Source organism: Gobio gobio (genome assembly GCF_949357685.1).
Source record: "Gobio gobio genome assembly, chromosome: 24".
In the NCBI taxonomy this organism is placed as follows: Eukaryota; Metazoa; Chordata; class Actinopteri; order Cypriniformes; family Gobionidae; genus Gobio; species Gobio gobio.
Genome location: NC_137120.1, coordinates 28,462,386 through 28,481,615, shown reverse-complemented (window position 1 = coordinate 28,481,615; position 19,230 = coordinate 28,462,386). Strand labels below are relative to the sequence as shown.

The window sequence follows — 19,230 nt, the reverse complement described above, 5'->3', positions numbered from 1 at the left end:
GGCATAATACGTTTCTCATTTCGGCGTCTCACGCTTGCCATCCACGTCTACTCTTTTAATGGCCCAAACAAGTGTGGGCAGCCGCAGCGTGCCTGATGTTTTGTTTCCGGTCTATCTACATCCGGAGTGGTGTTGTAGTTTTTCTAACTTTACTAGTTGCTGCAACAGCATGTGAAAAAACTACAAAGTTTGTTAGACCAAAAAGAACGTTAATCTCGCGATAAAAAAATTGACGCCGTTAAAATAGGTTTGCGTTAACGTCGTTAATAACGCGTTTAACTGACAGCACTAATATATATATATATATATATATATATATATATATATATATATATATATATATATAATATTATATATATATATTATATATATATTTTTTTTCTTCTATGATTAATATTATTATATGCACATTTTAATGGTTACAAATATAAATAATTGTTTAATCATGTTTATTTTTGTACAGTTCTAATATGTTGTATATTTTATGTTACAAAATATTAGAATGTTGAAAATACTAATAATAAAATGTTTAAAAAAATGTAATGCAGTTAGGACCAATTATGTTAGGTTTTGACATTCTTGCACACATTCTTATGTGCATTGGGCTTTCCTGAGGTACTTATGCTTTAGGAAGCAATTACAGTAATGAACACATTTCATGCATTTCAAGCCTCAAGCCATCCAGATACTTTCATCAGTTTGTTGAGAAGTTAGACAAAATGTCAACTAACTTGACCGCATGTTAGTGTGCAACTTGCGTTTGTTTTGTAAACATTAGGGATCTGTGGTAAGGTTTTCCTGCCTCCATGTTGCATTCGTAATGAGTTTTACGAGTTTTTTATTTAGTGACTTATGCTACAAAACCGGACATGCAAGTTGTTCATGTCAACACTGCATCTGTTAACGCAACCCGCCCTGCATGGCTGCCCTTGCGTGCCAGTGTTTGCATTCATGTGTTATGTAATCATTCTCTCATGCAATCATTTGGACGTGTTTAGGGCCTCTTGCTGGTCAGCCAGTATCGTACCCATAGGGTCTGTTCGCCTCGTTAAGTACTCATTCAAACCTTTCATTCATAGGTGCTTAATGAAGAGTGTGTTTCCCCAAAACCCATAAAGCTTAAAGTGAAACTTCGGCACGTAATGCATTTCTTTGTGTCGTTGAAATTCTGTTCGTAAGGACCCTGCTATGACAAACACAGATTAGCACCCGCCTACAGGGCACAACATAAAAGATTCACCATCTCCGAGAGCGCTTTTGTGCAGGCGTATCTTTAGCTCTTTCTCTCTCGCTCCCTATCGAACCATGACAGCATAGCTAAGCTCTGTTCTCACACACCGGGATGCAAACAATTAGGCCGGGGCTGCGTTTCTGCAGTGATGTGTGGGGACATGTTTATCTGAACCCTCGACCTGTGAATCTGTGATAAAGAAATGGTTTTAGAAGGGTTAACAAGATATTTGCAGTCGAAAAGGTCGAAAGTTCTTGGTTTGTTGGCATTAATATGAACGAAAATGCACATGGGCCTTTTTATAAACGCCTAAAATATGCATTAATTTGAGATTTTGATGTAGAAAAAGGATTAAGGCATTGATATTTAGAAATCTCTGAAGATTTTAGAATGTTAAAATGAGAAATAAACTGGTTTGCAGCCAATAAACCAAATGTGAAATAACAGCTTAAAATACTATGAATCCGTGGTGTTTTGTTGTGAGGGGTTTATTTTATTGGTTAAAATAACATGCTTTCAGTGCCAACCCACATATTAATTCTTACTAAACAAATGCAGACTTTTCTGATGTGCTCAACTGGAGTTGTTATAAACAGGATACAAAATTATACTCTGCATATGTCAAATGCATTTTTTATAGATTTTTATATATATATATATATAATATATAAAATATAAAAATAGATTATATATATATCTGGAGTTGTTATAAACAGGATACAAAATTAACACCCTGCAAGTGTCAAATGCATTTTTTATAGATTTTTATATATATATATATATATATATAAATCTATAAAAAAATGCATTTGACACTTGCAGAGTGTTAATTTTGTATCCTGTTTATAACAACTCCAGTTGAGCACATCAGAAAAGTCTGCATTTGTTTAGTAAGAATTAATATGTGGGTTGGCACTGAAAGCATGTTATTTTAACCAAAAAATAAACCCCTCATAACAAAACACCATATATATATATATATATGGGTCAATGACATTATTTGCATATGTTTTGTGTCAAAGTGCATTATTTCCTTTTAAAATAATTAGATAAATTCACTTTAAAATCACTTTATTCTATAAAACCCATTTAGTTTGAATATATTTTTTGTACATTTTTAACTTCAGGCACTTCGAGTGCTCCTACAGATACGTGAGGCGCAGCAGGCGGTTAAAACGTGAGGGGCCCGGGGTGCATAACAGGCGTGCAAAGCGATCACTGCCAATAGAAAACTATTTTAAAAAGGTGCCTCTCACTGTAAAAAATTTGATCGGGGCCTAAGAAAACTATTTCAAATGGTGTCTAAAAGGATTAGTTCACTTTTAAATAAACTTTTGCTGATAATTTACTCACCCCCATGTCATCCAAGATGTCCATGTCTTTCTTTCTGCAGTCAAAAAGAAATTAAGGTTTTTGATGAAAACATTCCAGGATTTTTCTCCATATAATGGACTTCAATGGGCTCCAAACGGTTCAAGGTCCAAATGACAGTTTCATATCGATCGTAGGTGCCTCATTCTACTGATCCGTGCAGGCGGTAATCAGGCATCTACGTATACATCTATGACCAGGCTCGTATTTTGACCTCACTTAGCGGAAGTTATGGCGGAGCTCAGAGATGATCAAGTTCGTCTGATAAGAGGTCAAATAATAGCACAAATACTACTCGGTTTCTTGCAGAAACTGATTGTTTTGCTAGATAAGACCCTTATTCATCGTCTGGTATCGTTTAAAGCCCTTTGAAGCTGTACTGAAACTGTCATTTGGACCTTGAACCGTTTGGAGCCCATTGAAGTCCATTATATGGAGAAAAATCCTGGAATGTTTTCTTAATTTCTTTTCTACTGAAGAAAGAAAGACATGGACATCTCGGATGACGTGGGGGTGAGTAAATTATCAGCAAAAGTTTATTTAAAAGTGAACGAATCCTTTAATGATAAATTTTTTTTTTAACGAAATACTATGGCATTATTTTAGGTTCGAAACCTTTCATCAAACTGGCATAAATATCAGTAGTTTTAAAGCTGTTAGGAGAGTTGAAAAACTTTTGTCCAGCATTTTGTATATTCTCAAATGTCAGGGTGGCACAACTGCAAACATGGCTCTTTTATTATGAATTAATGATAACGGTAAACCATGATAATGCATCATCCAAATGATCCTTGTGGCAGAGTTAAGAGGTTTGCAGCTCTCTCTCTCATTTTATATCAGTTTTTATTTTTATTTTTATTTTTTTTAAACAACTTTTTTGAAGCTTTATTTGTTAATGACCCACACACACATATGTCACTTGACTATGGGATGTGTGGCATAGTTAATTTTGGACCCTGGCTGTAACCTCTTTATTTGAAGGGCTTGGTACTAATTAACAGCAATAGCTTTATTTACCATTACCATTTTTCATCCTGCATTATCCAGAGTGAACTAACCCTTTTGTACTAACCCGGTTAAGTTTTAATTCCCTCCTTGTTCTGCACTCCACCTTTTCTTTTACCTTCCACTCACTTTCACACAGCCTCCAGGAGCCTCCCGCACCTTCAACCAGACTTGCAAGAGCCGAGTACCCATTCCACTTCTCCAGGTTACAGAAAAGAGAAGCATCACAATTACAATCAAATTCTTTCCCCGTACAACTCTCCCGAGCCAGACAGAAAAAAACATCCCCGTAGTCGTCACGCAGAATGCGAGCCTGTTGAACTCGGCCGATCTAGGCATCCAGAGATTCCAAGCAAGGAAAGGATCCTAGAGTACTACTCACCTGAGCGGCGCACGAAATACTCGGAAGATAACTTGAAAGAGAGAAACAGACCTCTCGATCTCGATTGCACAGAACCTCGTAGAAGAAAGAAGCAAGATCAATGGGACGACCTGGAGCCTGTGGTGCGGCGGAAGGAGAAACCTCCCAAGGATTACTCAGCCGGCCAGGATAGGGTTTGGGACAAGGAGAGGAACAGGGATCGAGAACGAGAAAGGGATGGACAGAGATCCAAGGACAGGCCAAGAGATGGAAACCGGACAAGAAGTCAAGATCGACTGTTTAGCGGAGACGTCAAGGGGGTTGACAGGGGTAGAAACATAAACAGGGAGATGGACAGAAATGGCTATGGACATGGTAGCAGAGACAGAAAAAGAGAACAAGGGAGAGATGGGAATAGAGGGAGGCACAAAAGCAGAGACAGAAGCGTAGAGCAAGAACTAAACAGTCTCACCCCAACTAGAGGATTGTCAGAAGACAGCCTTGAGTGGGAGAATCTCAAGAGCAGGCCGAGGCTCCCGTCTGGCTCTAATGAGGTGTTTGAGGAGCCCAGAGGCCCTTCAAATGAGGGTCGGTCCCCTGGCCATTCCTCCAGAGAGAGAGGTATGGACCTGGGTCGGCGTGTTTGATTTGAACCTTCTTGGACTTTGCAGTGCCATCTGGTGGTGGGAGTGCTGTCAAGGCATACTCTGATTTCCTTTTTCCAATGCATTGGTGATTGTGGTTTGTGGGAATCTTGTGCACTAAATCTTGCCTGTGGCATGTTTGATCATTCCTTCTCGATCCCAAAAATAAAAATGGCTGCATGGGCTACTGTGTGAATAAATGATGAGGTTGATGTGTAGTTCAGTAGTGTTTTCTTTGGGCTGATATCCTCTAATGCCCCCTGCAGGACGGAAGGTTAGAGGAGAGTATGGCATGAAGGAAGCAACACATGGATTGGCCCACTTAGACATGCAAGACCTGGAGCTCAAAGACATGGAGGTGGCACGCAAGCTACAAGAAGAAGAAATTAAGGTATTTTGAGTGAATCTTCTCTGTGGTTTTAATTGTTGGTGATTGTCATAAAAAAAAAAAAAAGTAACCGTAAATCTTTTTTACAGGCGAGTCAAATTGACAAACGAGCCGCTCAAGTTGCTCAAGATGAGGTACAGCATGGTTCTTTTTTTCCCCCTCAAAATCAAAGTTGTTGTAACCTCCAGACCTAATTATTTTGGGTGTATTTTAAGGAATTAGCCCGACGGCTATTGGAGGAAGAGAAAAGGGAGTATAAGAAATCGAAAGAGAAGGAGAAGCAAGTGATAGAGAGAAGACGACCCGAGGTGGAATACAAGGTAAGCACTAACTTATAGACCTTATGTAACTGTTCAGGAATGAACTGCTCGTTTTAAAATCTTGCCAGTCTACTGACATTTATTATGACATCCGTTTCAAACATTACAATGCTCATGACTTTTTATAACTCTACAATAAGAAAATCCACTTCACCAGCTAATTACTCCTTGGCAGCGATGCCATAGAACTATACAGAGCTACCGCAAAAACGGTCCTGAATGCTGATTGGCCAATACAGCATTCCAGCCATGCTCAACCCTTTAAGATCATATTATATATAGTGATAGTGGCAGACAGAGGCTTCATGAAACACTGAAACAGTCTAACACGCGTCTCCACGGCGACCCCTGCTGGTCAGAACTGTGTAAATGCAACAAAAACCCAGGCCAAACATGCATAAAACACCTATTGCAAATGTTTTATTGAAAGTAAAATCTTTCAAATGCAATTAGCTACTCATCTATTAAAATTAAATATTAAGTGTATATATTAAGACTGTCCATCTGACGGTTTTCTTTAAAATAAGCATTTTTGTCAGGCTTCTATTGTATAGGTTTCTACCTAAGTACCGAAGTGGCTTTTAGAGGATGAATTCTTCATATGTTCTTTTTATCAGTTGTAAGGGCTTGTTTTGTTTGTTCCATGGATGGCTCAGATAAACAGGCCAATACGAGACTATTAACTACTATTATCCCTTTGAATTATACTTATGTCTAATTTAAACGTCTACATATGTATAAAACTGATCAGAGATCAGGTAAAACCCGCAGACACTAGTTCAATGGGTTCACAGAGAGCATCGCCCCCTAGCGGTGAACCATTGTCTTTATAAACTTTATACATTGGCTTCACGTTTTCTTTAGAGCAGTTAGCAAACCTGAGTAAAAACTAAAATGAAATAAATGCCTAAAAAAAAAACAAGAAAAAAATGACCACACACAAGTAATGTTCCAATTTAGCTACTTAAACACATACATTCTATGAATATGACTAATACTGATGATGAATGAATAGGCCTATAAGTTAAAGCTATTAAATAGCAGTTTTTGTTACACAAAGTAGCACTAATTTAAAAATACAAATTAACATGAAGTGAAAATAAAGTGGCATTTTGGGGTTATAGAAACAACAGTTACCATGGCGAATACACAATACCAACATGAACTGTTAATGAATCATATGACTGCTTTTATTTCATGACTTATGTTGCATGATCGTAGTTTTTCTTGCGCTTAATATATGAAGTGTTTTCTGCCGCTGGTTTAACTGGCAACAGGCTGCGCTCCAGACATCACATCATGGAGTGTTACTTAAAAACTTTTTATTCTATGCTAAAAACCTGCTATTTTTATTTGACTAAAAAATTATTCCGTTCTTCAAAGCTTCAAACGGATTCAGTGTATTTTTTGTATTTGTCATCTTAATTTGGTAATTATTCAAGTGAAAAATATTTAGTATAGGCCTATTTATGTTATTCTTTTTATTTATATTTTATCTGATCTGTATGCTGCTGTTTGCGCGGTAAAATAAACCAGTTAAAAAAAGTGTCTTTTTAATGGGTCACAGACACTCGCTTATTGTGTTTTCATTTAATGCCAATTCAATATTATAATCTTATCAGGTAACAGTTAATAATCGGATAATGAGCAGCTGTCGTTGGGAAAATTAGCCGAAATGAGCATCCCTACAGCAGTGTATTTTTTCATTTAATTTAATTATTATAGGCAACATTATGCCAAGATGACTGTCCTTCCTTTGCCGTACCTGAAGTTGCTGCATTTTGGCTGCTGTCTGTAGATTCCTTCATGCACAACTCGTATTCTTTCGGATGTTTCATAAGCAAATGTTTTAACAGCGGCTATTGTTTAGGGTCCTTGCCACCACGAGACAAATCGCCATTGCAAATTGAACATGTAGCTCGACTTGAATCGCCTTCTTTTGACTGAAAGTACTGCCAAACAACACATTTTCTGTTCACGAGTGCATTCGAACGGTCCACCTAGTAAACACCTTCCCATAATCAACGGCGGCCTAGGGTTCAAAAAGGGGTCAAAGCCTAGGGTTCAGTGGAAAAAAAATTCTAAGGTTCGACAAAAAGCAAACCCGAATCCTGGATTCGGTGCATCCCTAGTTTGAATATCGTTACACCCCTATGAAGCAGTGTTTTGAAATTGCCATCACGAATTACATATAATATGGTTTAATGGTTTAAATAAAAACCATACCAAAAAAATGTTTTAAAGGGTTGAGCATGGTTGGAATGCTGTATTGGCCAATCAGCATTCAGGACCGTTTTTGCAGTAGTAAATATGTAATGTTAAAAAAAAAAAAATATATATATATATATAGATGGATATATAAATGTAAATTTTACATTACATATTTACATGTTCATTTAAAAAAAAAAAAAAAAAACTTATTAAAAAAACAAACGCACACGTATTTTTATTATTTAAATATAAATTGTATACAAAATATTGTAATATTTATAATATGTATTTAATAAATATTTAAATGCATATGTAAATCATTTACAAAATTAATGTAGAGGTGTTTGAAAGCCATGTATAGGGTAAAACGGACAATATAATAAATGCTGATGCTGCTGAAATTCACAATATTCCATGTGGGCCTGGTGACGTAGACCCTGTCGACACTTCTGACATGCTCTCTTCCGCTCTGTCATATTAGCAAGTGCAAGAAGAGGTAGTACGACCACGGATGCGAGAAGAGGTGCGCAGCAGAGAGGACGAGCACCAGAGAGCACGCAACCACAAACCTGTGAGGTACTACATCTGACTCACTAACACCCTTGCACGGTCAGAAGTCCTACAGGAGTCTGACGTTCCTCTCGGTTCTTTGTTCCAGGCCTCCTCCTCCTACACAGCACTATGAGAACATAAACCCCAGCTATGCTTATGTGGAGAGCCCGTACACCCCTCGCCCTCCATCAAGACCAGAGGCGGCGTACAAAGGTTCACACTGCACCAGTACACCTGAGGTATCACACGTCAAATGCGAATGATTTTTTTTAATATACACATCTTTTATCTCGTTCTCTTTTAGGTGCCTACTACAGACAGTGACCATAAGCCTCCACTGCTGCCCAATCATGAGTCCGTTCGGCCCTTTACTTTGTGAATCAATAGAGAAGGAAGTGATTCAGAAACTACTTTGAGTTCACGAGGCTTTCGGCAGAAGCTACTGACACTTTAATTAGATTTTTTTTCCTCCAAGTTTCTCGGCTCTTCGTGTTGTGAATGAGTCTTTTACCCTGGAGTTATCAACTACTGGGCGACAGGGACAGTTCCTGTTTGCTTGTCTTAGTGTGGATGATTGGACAGGAAGGGATCTACTGCACAGCTCTTTTGAATATCCCTTTTCTTGGCATCTATCTTCAAGCCTGATCTTGATTCCACGTTGCATTGTCGATCAGGATACCGCAGAAATGTTTTTTTTTTTTTATTTAATGGAAAACATATTCTTGAATTGTGCTATATATTTATTGATTTATTTTGAGAGGATATATTTTATTTTTTAATTCGTATTATATTGTTTGACCCTTTCACCGGTCTATCCCAAGAGACTGTTAGCATAAACCGAAGCGATCAAATTTCTGGAGAACTATTTCATGCAAATTAGCAGCCCTGCTCTAACACATCTCGGCATCTCGATAAGCAGGTTCAGTCTTCAAACCAATCAAATATCAAGGTGAGGTTGTTAACGCTTCTTCATTTGCCCTCATTATAATTTGTGAGAGACTCGCCACGCACACTGTGGGCTCACGTACAGCTAGGGTTCGAGACGCTCAGCCTTTGAGTGCCTTTGTTATTCTGATATTTCCTGCAGTGTCCGTAGCGATCATCTCATCTACTTCATAGATGCTTCAGGACCTGCTAATGTGCTCTCCAGTGTTCAAATGCATGCTGGCTGAATGTGAACTCTGTGGGGGTCTATATGAATCTTGTCGTCCGGAAACAAAAAAAATGGCCAAAAACACATCTGTACTTTTTTTATTTTTATATTTTTTATTTATGATTCAATAAAAATCCTAAATACAAGTTTTTAGGCATGTAGTAGCATTGCTATTGGCACAGATGTAAACAGTTTTCTTGCTTGCATCATCATATGCAATTCATGCTAATATCTCAGTGTTCGGATTTACAGTGCTTTGCATTTGGTGGCAAACTTATATTAAGCAGGGACATAAAAACTGACCAGCAAACAGATCAAAAGCAAACATGTTTGACTACGGCAGCGGTTATCTGGCACTTTCCACAAATAGCGTACAAAATAAGGCTCTAAACTCTTGGGAAAAAAAAATATTTTTTTAGCAGAGGATCAATGAAAAGATGAACCTTCAGCAGTTTTGTTTTGTTTATTTGTTTGTTTTTTCAGCAGAGGATCAGTGAAAAATTAACCTTCAGAAGTTGTTTATTTGTTAGTTTTTTCAGCAGAGGATCAATGAAAAATTAACCTTAAAAAGGTTTGCTTTTTTGTTTTCAGCAGAGGATCAATGGAAAAAAAACACCTTCAGAAGTTTTGTTTTTTCAGCAGAGTTCCAATGAAAAGATGAACCTTCAGAAGTTGTTTTGCTTTTGTTTTATTTGTTTGTTTTTCAGCAGAGGATCAATGAAAAAAAAACACCTTCATAAGGTTTTTTTTTCAGCAGAGTGGCAATGAAAAGATGAACCTTCAGAAGTTGTTTTGCTTTGTTTTTTGTTTTGTTTATTTATTTATTTTTTCAGCAGGGTAGCAATGAAAATATGAACCTTCAGAAGTTGTTTTGCTTTTTGTTTGTTTTTCAGCAGAGGATCAATGGAAAAAAAAACACCTTCAGAAGTTTTGCTTTTTTTTAGCAGTGGTAATGAAAATATAAATCTTCAGAAGTTTTGTTTTGTTGTTTGTTTTTCAGGAGAGGATCAAGGAAAAGATGAAGTTTTGTTTTTTGTTTGGGCTTTTTTTTTAACAAAGAATCAATAAAAAGATGAAACAAAGCAAAATAAAACTTCCGAAGGTTCATATTTTCTAGATTCTTTGCTAAAAAAAAACAAAACAAAACAAAAAACTTATGAAGGTTCATCTTTTCATTGCCACTCAGCACAAAAAATAAACAAACCTTCTAGAGTTTTATTTTGCTTTTTGTTCCAGGACCAGTGAAAAGATTAATCTTATCAGGGGGTTATTTTGGTTTTGTTTGGGGGTTCTTCAGAAGTTTTTTTTTTTTCTTTCAACAAACAATGAAAAGAAACCTTCAGAAAAGTTTTTTTTTTTTTTTTGCAGTTTAAGCAGACTTGTCTAAATATAAAAACAATTTGTGACTAATTTTTATCAATTGTTTATTTCTAGCAAAGAAAAAAAATTACATTTTATAACTGATTATACAAATGAATAGTAACACTGTTGTAAATCTAGCCTAAATTCTCATTCACTTAAAGCTGATTAGTTTAGGACCAAATGTTGCCTTTTTGGTCATTCAAATAGGTTTAACAGTATGTTGTTGCTATATGAGATCATACAAAATAATAAATCTAGCAAGGGATATGTGCATTTATTTAATAGAAAAACCCATTTTGTACCCTATTCATGGAAAGTGCCGTATGCACCACTTTATCAGGGCATTTTTTTTTAATCCTTACTAATCAATTATTGCTTACATTCCATATTCCTGTCAAATGTGTTCTAAAGGGATTACATTCCGCTTCGCTTTTGGGAATGGGAATATGATTGTGTGGGCTACATGTAGCATCCTGTACAGAGACAACTTAAGACAGCAGCTACTTTTGTATCGCATTAGTGCCTCTTTAAGACCAGTGTTCGATCGCTAGTGCTCTCATGAAAATGTCAACATGCTAGTTTGTGCTGGTGCATTCCAATGAAAGGCATGGCCTGAAATGTGTCCAAAAACATTTAGGGAAAATATCATGTGTTGCCATGCAGCTATAGGCTTACAAGGTGATTAAGAACATTTTCTGTAAATTGTATTACTGAATCAGTTTTGAATCACTATGTGTGTGTTTTAGTGATGAATGTGCATATCTCTCTCTCTCTTTCAGTGCTGTGTCAATCTAGTGCATATCGCAGTGCGCTGTAGTATTTGAAAAGAAAATTGTATTATGATTCTGATACTAATTGGCTGGATTGGCCAGTGCCAAATGTTCAACATTCAGGGATTTTAAAAAAAGCATTGCTGTAAAACTGGACAATATCCGATGGTCACATGATCTGTTTGTTCTTTGGGGGGAAACTTCTGGTTTACAAAAGTTTTGCAAACTGACCTTTTCGCACCTGATATGCCATTGTAAATGTACGTGTATGTGTGTGACTGAGTGACAGACTTTAGAATTTTTCACTCAATGTATGAAGACGTTCATGCCATTTTCTTTTACAATCAGCTGCTGCTGGAAACGTTTGGTGACCGGCGAAAAGTGTTTGTATCTTGCACACTCATAGCTTCCACTGGCCAACTGTAAATATCAAATAAATTACTTTTAAAGGGTATGTCTGTGTCAATGAATGATTTGAAATCCACCATATCTGATTCCAGGATATAACCTGACAGAAGGTCTTGTACTGTATGTCTATTCGGTAAGATGTGTATTTTTTTATTTTATTTATTGCCAATTATTTGCCTCTGCATTTATTTGATCAAAAATACAGTTAGTGTAATATTACAATTTAAATTAACTGGTTTCTGTTGTAATATATCTTAATGTAACTTATGTGATGCAAAGCAGAATTTAGCATCATTAGGCCTACTCCAGTCTTCATTGTCACATGATCCTTCAAAAATCATTCTAATGCTGATTTGATGCTTAAGTAACAATTCTTAATGTTGCAGTTGCGCTGCTTAATATTTTTGTGGAAACTGATTCTCAAGATTCTTTGAAGAGGCTAGTTCAAGAAGAACAGCATTTATTATAACTTTTGTTGTAATATTACTTTCAAAAATGTGTTTGTCTATTTTAGCAATTTAATGTGCCTGTGCCAAGTAAAAGTATTAGCCTAATATATTTTTTTATATATTACCCCAAACCTTTGAATGGCAGTGTATCATGATTTCAAAGTATGTGTATGTACTTATATAAATAAAAATGATAACTTAAAACAGTTTTCAACTTTGATAAATTATATTAATTATTTCTGAAGGATCATGTGACACTTAATACATAATTATGAAAATTCAGCCTTGACATCACAGAAGTAGCTAAATTACATTTTAAAATATATTATAACAGAAACCAGTTACTTTAAGTTATAATAATTCAATCTAACTTTTTTTAAACTGTACTTTTGATAAAATAAATGCATGATATTAAAAGTCTTAGTTTCTAAACTTTTGACCGGTAATATACATTTAAAAAAATCTAAGTATCACTATCCAAGAAGCCATTTTGTTGTTTTTAATCATTTTTATTTGAATTATGTAATTATTTGTGAGAGGTTACTTTGTGGATACAACACTTTCATTAAATTAAAACTGGGTGGAAAATAACTTTCATACACATGAAGCCATCATAAACATTCATCATCTTTATTTGTCACTGACAATAGAAAACGAAGAGAAGCTATAAAACGAATAGCTATGAATGATCAAACGCTGGTGTCTTATTTTCTGAATAAAGGCCTCCATTACAAATGAATGAGGAAGTCTAAATGCCTCTCCTGGGCAGGTTCACCAACATGCCAAAGATTTTCACGGTTACTTGCATGTTGAAACACTGCAGATCCTATAGTTGTCCGTTGTCAATTTCCTTGTGTTCTACTGCCATCCAGCGGCAACCAAAAGTGTTTCTTGTAGACCAATACATTTATTTATGTGCCATACATCGTATTGGACCTTGTTCTCATTAGGATTGTAGATATGACTCCAGATACTCCTGGCAAGAAGCTGAATATCCGCAGCGCCCATTACTAGAAACAATGACTGAAATCCTAGTGTTCATCTCAGCCACGATTCCTAGCAATGTGCACTACAGGCCAACAACTCCAGGGAAACAGGTGTTATGCAACATCTGAAATAAAACACCAGTTCATTTTTGAAAAATCTCATCCACATGTCCAATATAAGGAACCTAATAACCTACCAGAAAATTATCTTGGAGCATCAATGGTTGATATTAGCTACATTTTAAGCAGGGACAGTGATAATTCATCTACAGTAAAAACGTATTTTAAACACTTCCCAATTTTGTATGATAAGCATAGGCCTATGCCGTTTTATGACCTAATATTAGGGGATTATATGGAATATTTGTACTTTTAAAAGGTGAGTTTATGACAGTGAAAGTATTACAAATTGAAATAGGCTACAACAAAAGCTAACTGGTCAAATTTGTCATTTGAACATGCTATTAATTTAAACCTATTAAATTTAAAATTGGACTAAAGAGCTATGAATCGTAAGGTGAAAGTGTTTGCCTCCTACAGTTCGTTTCATTTCTTGGAAGTTTATCTTTTCCTTTTCTTTTCTTATCTGATTTAGCAGTGAAAACACCGTGGCACAAAAGTAACATGCACATTGCATTTTCCTACTTAGTGGTTGTAGGCTCTCAAAAGTAGGATTTTGCGAGCCTACATAAACAATTTTGTTTAGTGAGAGCCACACAAATCCGTGTATTTTTCCCTTTAAAAAAAGAGAAGCATTAAACAGTTTTATTTGAACTTGGCGCGCCATCTTAAAAACGCAACGCACTGTGAGACGCGACGCAACTAGCAAACCGCCAGTCTGAGACGCGCTACATGTGTTAAATAAAAATAAAAAAAAACACGAACGCGCCATGACTGAACACCTAGGCTCTGTAAGTTTTGTTTGTATCATATTTAATATCACACTCAACTATGTCACTTAAACCGTCTGGCAGTTACGCAAACGGCTCCACGACAGTTCCCCGACTGTGACAGTTGCTTACCTGAGAGAAACGCAGCAACCGCGGTCCAAAAGCGAGTCTCGTGTCGAAACGTCGATAATTACACACCCAATACTCAGCAATGGCAACCTCCAAACAGTTTTAAACTGTTCACCTCAACACTTTCTCCTCTGTGAGTGAAAAGTGGAAGCTTTTAGGTGTGTCGGCGCGCAGGTGTGAATGTAGCTCTATTGGCTTTCCTTTAATTCTCGTCATTTACCCTTCTCGGGCCGATGAGCCTGCGGCACATCTTCAGGAAAAACCGGTACAGGTGGTCACATGAGGGTGTGTCGAGTCAGTGCTAATTAAACTCAAACAGGTTGGATATGCGTGTAAAAACTTATTCTGCTAAATAAAAAAATACCGATCAGACTATAGCTACTTGGAAAATAAGTCCACCATATTGGTTATAGTTTTGCTTTTTACAGACGCCTGAAACGCAAATCGAACTCGAAGTAGTAAAGCCATAGTTCAGTCATAAATTGTCATCAATTAGACAAGGCTACCGTCTTTCCTACAGAGCCCCTAAAGGGACATGGTGATGGAATGACATTTCATTTCCTCAGAAATTTTTTTTTTTTCATCACTGTGTCCCTTTAGTGGCTCCGTTTGTTACAAACCCCTCAAGACTTTCATTCATCTTCAAAACACAAATCTCTTTATGAATGTTTTCCAGTGTCAATAGACTTTCAATGGAAGGACTGAAATCTTCATTTGTTTCTGAAGATGAAGGAAAATCTTTTTGAACACTTTATGACAGAGTTTTCCTTTTCCAGAAAAAGTGTCAAATCTGTGGCGCTCTTGTAGTAGCTACAACTTGTGAAAGAAATCCATAATTCGCTCCACATTTGAAAAAAAAAGTTATGTTTGTAGCTATGATATAAGCAGAGTGAAAGCCACATAGATTCCCACAGTGTCGTTGTTGCCCCAGGCTGTCTTTCCAGGAATGACATCTGACAGGTTTGAGAGAGGCAGTCCTAGGGCGCATGCAGTTTTGACATGAACTTGTATAACTGATGTTTGGGTATAGGCGGTTACATATTAAAATATCTTTAGTAACTTTCAAAAATAAGTCGGTAAGAAACATTATTATGATATATGCTTGATAGGTTGATCTAATGATACAGTTCATGTACAATCAAACATTTAAAAATCTGAGAAAACCCAATATATTAATGTTATTTGATGTAAAAAAAAATATATATAAATTGTGATATATATTATTTTATTTATATATATTTTTTTTAATTTATGCAACTAATTGTTTACTCAAACTAATACACTAACACTTTACAACATGGTTCCATATGTACAGTATTAACTAACATTAACTAACAATGAGCAATACATTTGTTACAGTATTTATTCATCTTTTTTAACGTTATACAAATGTTCATGTTAGCTCATGTCCAATAACCCTTAAAAGGGCAAGACCATAAAGAGACATCAGAAAATGTAGTTATTATTTTCCATCTTATTAGGACACAAATAACACAATTGCATTATTTTTTTATAAACATGACTTTAATTTTTTATTTTAATGTCGCCCCTTTGGGGGTATAAAATCATTGAAATTGTGTTTTTTATTTTATTTTTATTACAACAAATGTATTACAACATTTTAGCCACATTTTTAAAACAATTATTCTCTCATAACTTAAAGTAAACATTCTTTGTAAAATTATGTTAACCAATAAATAGAATGCCTATTTATGAATATATTATAGACTACTGTATCTTATGTAAAATGCACATTTCTAGAGCCTATAAATTATCAACGTGACACAGACTTTGCTGAAAAACCTGTTGTACAATCTTTTTTGCTGTGAACTCTTTAATGATTTTTATAAAGATAAACATTTACTTGTCTGAAGCAACTTGGGTTTAGTTGATTATTCATACATCTTTTTTTAATGTTTATTTATTTATTTATTTTCACGTTAAGGTCAAAATGCTTTTTGGGGAACTTTTATTGGACCATCTCTCAATTATCATTGAATTGCAATGGTGCCATGTGTTCCCCAGGTAAGCGACGCACACGCACACGGCCAGCCACGTGATGTAAAAGAAAACGTTCATCAGACAGGGGTGTATTCCAGAAAGCAGGTTATGTGACATACAGTGGCAAGAAAAAGTATGTGAACCACTTGCAGAATCTGTGAAAATATCAATAATTTTAACTAAGTAAAAAAGATCATACAAAATGCATGTTATTTTTTATTTAGTACTGTCCTGAATAAGATTTTACATAAAAAAGTTTTACGCATAGTCCACAAGACCCCGTTTAAAAGTTTATGAACCATTATTCTCTATACTGTGTGTTCCCTGGATAATCCACGGCTGTTTTTTTGTTTTGTGATGGTTGTTCATGAGCCCCTTGTTTGTCCTGAGCAGTTAAACTGCCCAATGTTCTTCAGAAAAATCCTCCAGGTCCTGCATATTCTTCAGTTTTACAGCCTCTGTTTCATATTTGAACCCTCTCCAGTAGGGACTGTATGATTTTGAGATCCATCTTTTCACACTGAGGACAATTGAGGGACTCAAACACAACTAAAAAGGTTGAAACATTTACTGATGCTCCAGAAGGAAACATTGATCCCCTCTAATCGTTAGGCTGATTGGATTAGGATTGGAGTCGGATGCAGGTCTCTTTACATATACAGCTTTTGCATTCTTTTGTTTAGATTGTCTCCTCCTTTTGTTTAAATCCCTCCCCCTAAAATGTAGATAAATTACAGTGTAAACTCTTTTAGTCAGACTTGATGACCACAACGACCAAACATTACATGTCTCAATAAAGAGTAACTTCTGCTTAAAAGATATCCCAACATCTCCTGGTCTCTGCTTCTACAAGGACAAGAGTTTCCTACACCGCGTTGCCCTGGCCTAAAATCTAGTACTGCCACCTTGTGTTGATATTGTGAAACTGCATGATTTGTAAATGATGCGTGGCGGGTCACAGCTAATATGTTTTAATAGACAAGCGGCGGGCTGTTTGAAATTCATCCCTGGGCTGCATTTGGCCCGCGGGCCGGACTTTGGACACCCCTGGTTTATACCATCTGGATACTCAATTATCATGATCCATTGAACTCTGAGTTTTGGGTTTCAGAACTGCTGAATTGAGGTAGTTCAATCAACTCTTGAGTAAACTGACTCTGAGTTAAAGGTGAACTATGTAGGATTTTTGCAGTAAAATATCCAGAAACCACTAGGCCAGTGTTATATATTTTGTTCAGTTGAGTACTTAGAATATCCCAAATGTTTCCAACTATTTGTAAATCGTGAGAAATTGCTATTTAAACCGAGGAACCGGGACGTGTGGGCTATGCGTGTGAGGGAGTCGCCTGTCGATTGCGTCATATCTGCGTCACCCTCGGTTTCCGGTTTTATTCAGTGAAACACTTTACTCTCACTGCAGTGTGAACAAGTGTCATAGCAGCCGCCGAGCGAACGTCATAACTTCCTTTTCAACACACTTAGATATATCTAATACGATAAACAGAGTTGCGTTACCTCACTCATGACTGGAAAAGAGGAAGTGGCGCCAGCAACCGTGTCATAATAAAAGTCCCGCCGGCGACGATGCCATAATAACAGTCCCGCTCTTCAATCGCTCCTGCGGCCTTGCTCAGCTCCACAACACTCGCTCCTGCTCTGCTTCAGACTACAGTAATGTTAATAATCGCATCCATGAACATGATTTCTGCCCGAGTCCTATCCTGACTGTTTTCCACCGGCTGTGAGGTGAAGACCACATGTCCCAAGATTCTGCGCTCAAACGAGGTGTCATCAAACTACGCCTTTGTTTTGAACAGGCGACCTCTAGTGGACGGAAAAGTTACATAGTGTAGCTTTAAAGGAACACTCCACTTTTGAAAAAAAAATAGGCTCATTTTCCAACTCCTCTAGACTTAAACAGTTGAGTTTTACCGTTTTCGAATCCATTCAGCTGATCTCTGGGTCTGGCGGTACTTTTAGCATAGCTTAGCATAGATCATCGATTCTGATTAGACCATTAGCATCTCGCTCAAAAAGGACCAAAGAGTTTTGATATTTGTCCTATTTAAAACTTGACTCTTCTGTAGTTACATCATGTACTAAGACCAACGGAAAATAAAAAGATTTTCTAGAACGATATGTCTAGGAACTTTTCCAGTGTAATAATCAAGGAACTTTGTGACGTCCCATGGGTGCAGCAGACGCAATGATATTACACAGTGCCATAGAGTTGGAAAATGAGCCTATTTAAAAATTAACAAAAAAGTGGTGTTCCTTTAAGCGCGTGTACCACGACTATAAAAAGCCATGATCACTGGAGATCTGAAATTACGATTCACCATGGCAACAGCACCCATCAAAAAGACGTCTGCATACTTCCGGGTCAAACGTAAGTTTAATTCTTAATTGCTGTTATAATATCAGAGGTGAAAACTGGCAGAACGGTAAGTTATTGAACTCATTTTCATGGTATCCTACAGGCAAGAAATGAGTGAATTATATTTTATACTTTCATTTACAATCAGGTAAAGCTTTAAGCATAAAAGGTTCATGGGTGTAAATTAAAACTTTACAAACATTTGACATATTAAATCAATATTATTCAGTCTTTTTCAATGTGCAGCAGCTTTTTACACATAGTCTAGTGCTCTTTTCAGTTTTCACATAATGTTCTCTAATCCAACCTGTTACATTTCTGAATTTAGGTTAATGAAATTAACATTTCACTTCTACTCAGCCAACAGCAAGAAGGCAGAGGCTCACAAAATGATGGGAGCACCTGCACCACCACCACTGACAGAAGAAGAGATGAAGGAAGAATACAATCCAACAGAAAAAAAGAACTGTTGCTTTTGTATTTAGCAAATAAAGATGACCAAATAAATTGTGAATTAATTTGTTTATTTAACACCTGTGGTGTATGGCATATATTTCAGATTACCCTTCCGTATTCCATATAGTAATCTGTTTAATTTTCGGAAGGTGCGATGATGGGAATG

At 36.5% G+C, this 19,230-nt stretch overlaps 1 protein-coding gene across 2 annotated transcripts in view; it reads left to right on the top strand.

The window, feature by feature from the left end:
- Positions 1-11,821, top strand: part of ccdc50a (coiled-coil domain containing 50a) — a 47,633-nt gene extending 35,812 nt beyond the window's left edge. The window contains exons 6-12 of one of the 2 annotated variants that reach the window (XM_079808520.1): positions 3,747-4,589; positions 4,879-5,003; positions 5,090-5,134; positions 5,216-5,320; positions 8,013-8,107; positions 8,190-8,296; positions 8,388-11,821. In XM_079808520.1, coding sequence (XP_079664646.1) covers positions 3,747-4,589; positions 4,879-5,003; positions 5,090-5,134; positions 5,216-5,320; positions 8,013-8,107; positions 8,190-8,296; positions 8,388-8,407 — 1,340 coding nt within the window. In that variant the 3' untranslated portion in view covers positions 8,408-11,821. The remainder of the gene's footprint in view (positions 1-3,746; positions 4,590-4,878; positions 5,004-5,089; positions 5,135-5,215; positions 5,321-8,012; positions 8,108-8,189; positions 8,297-8,387) is intronic. The other variant, XM_079808519.1, reaches the window with a different exon arrangement.
- Positions 11,822-19,230: the final 7,409 nt, after the last annotated feature.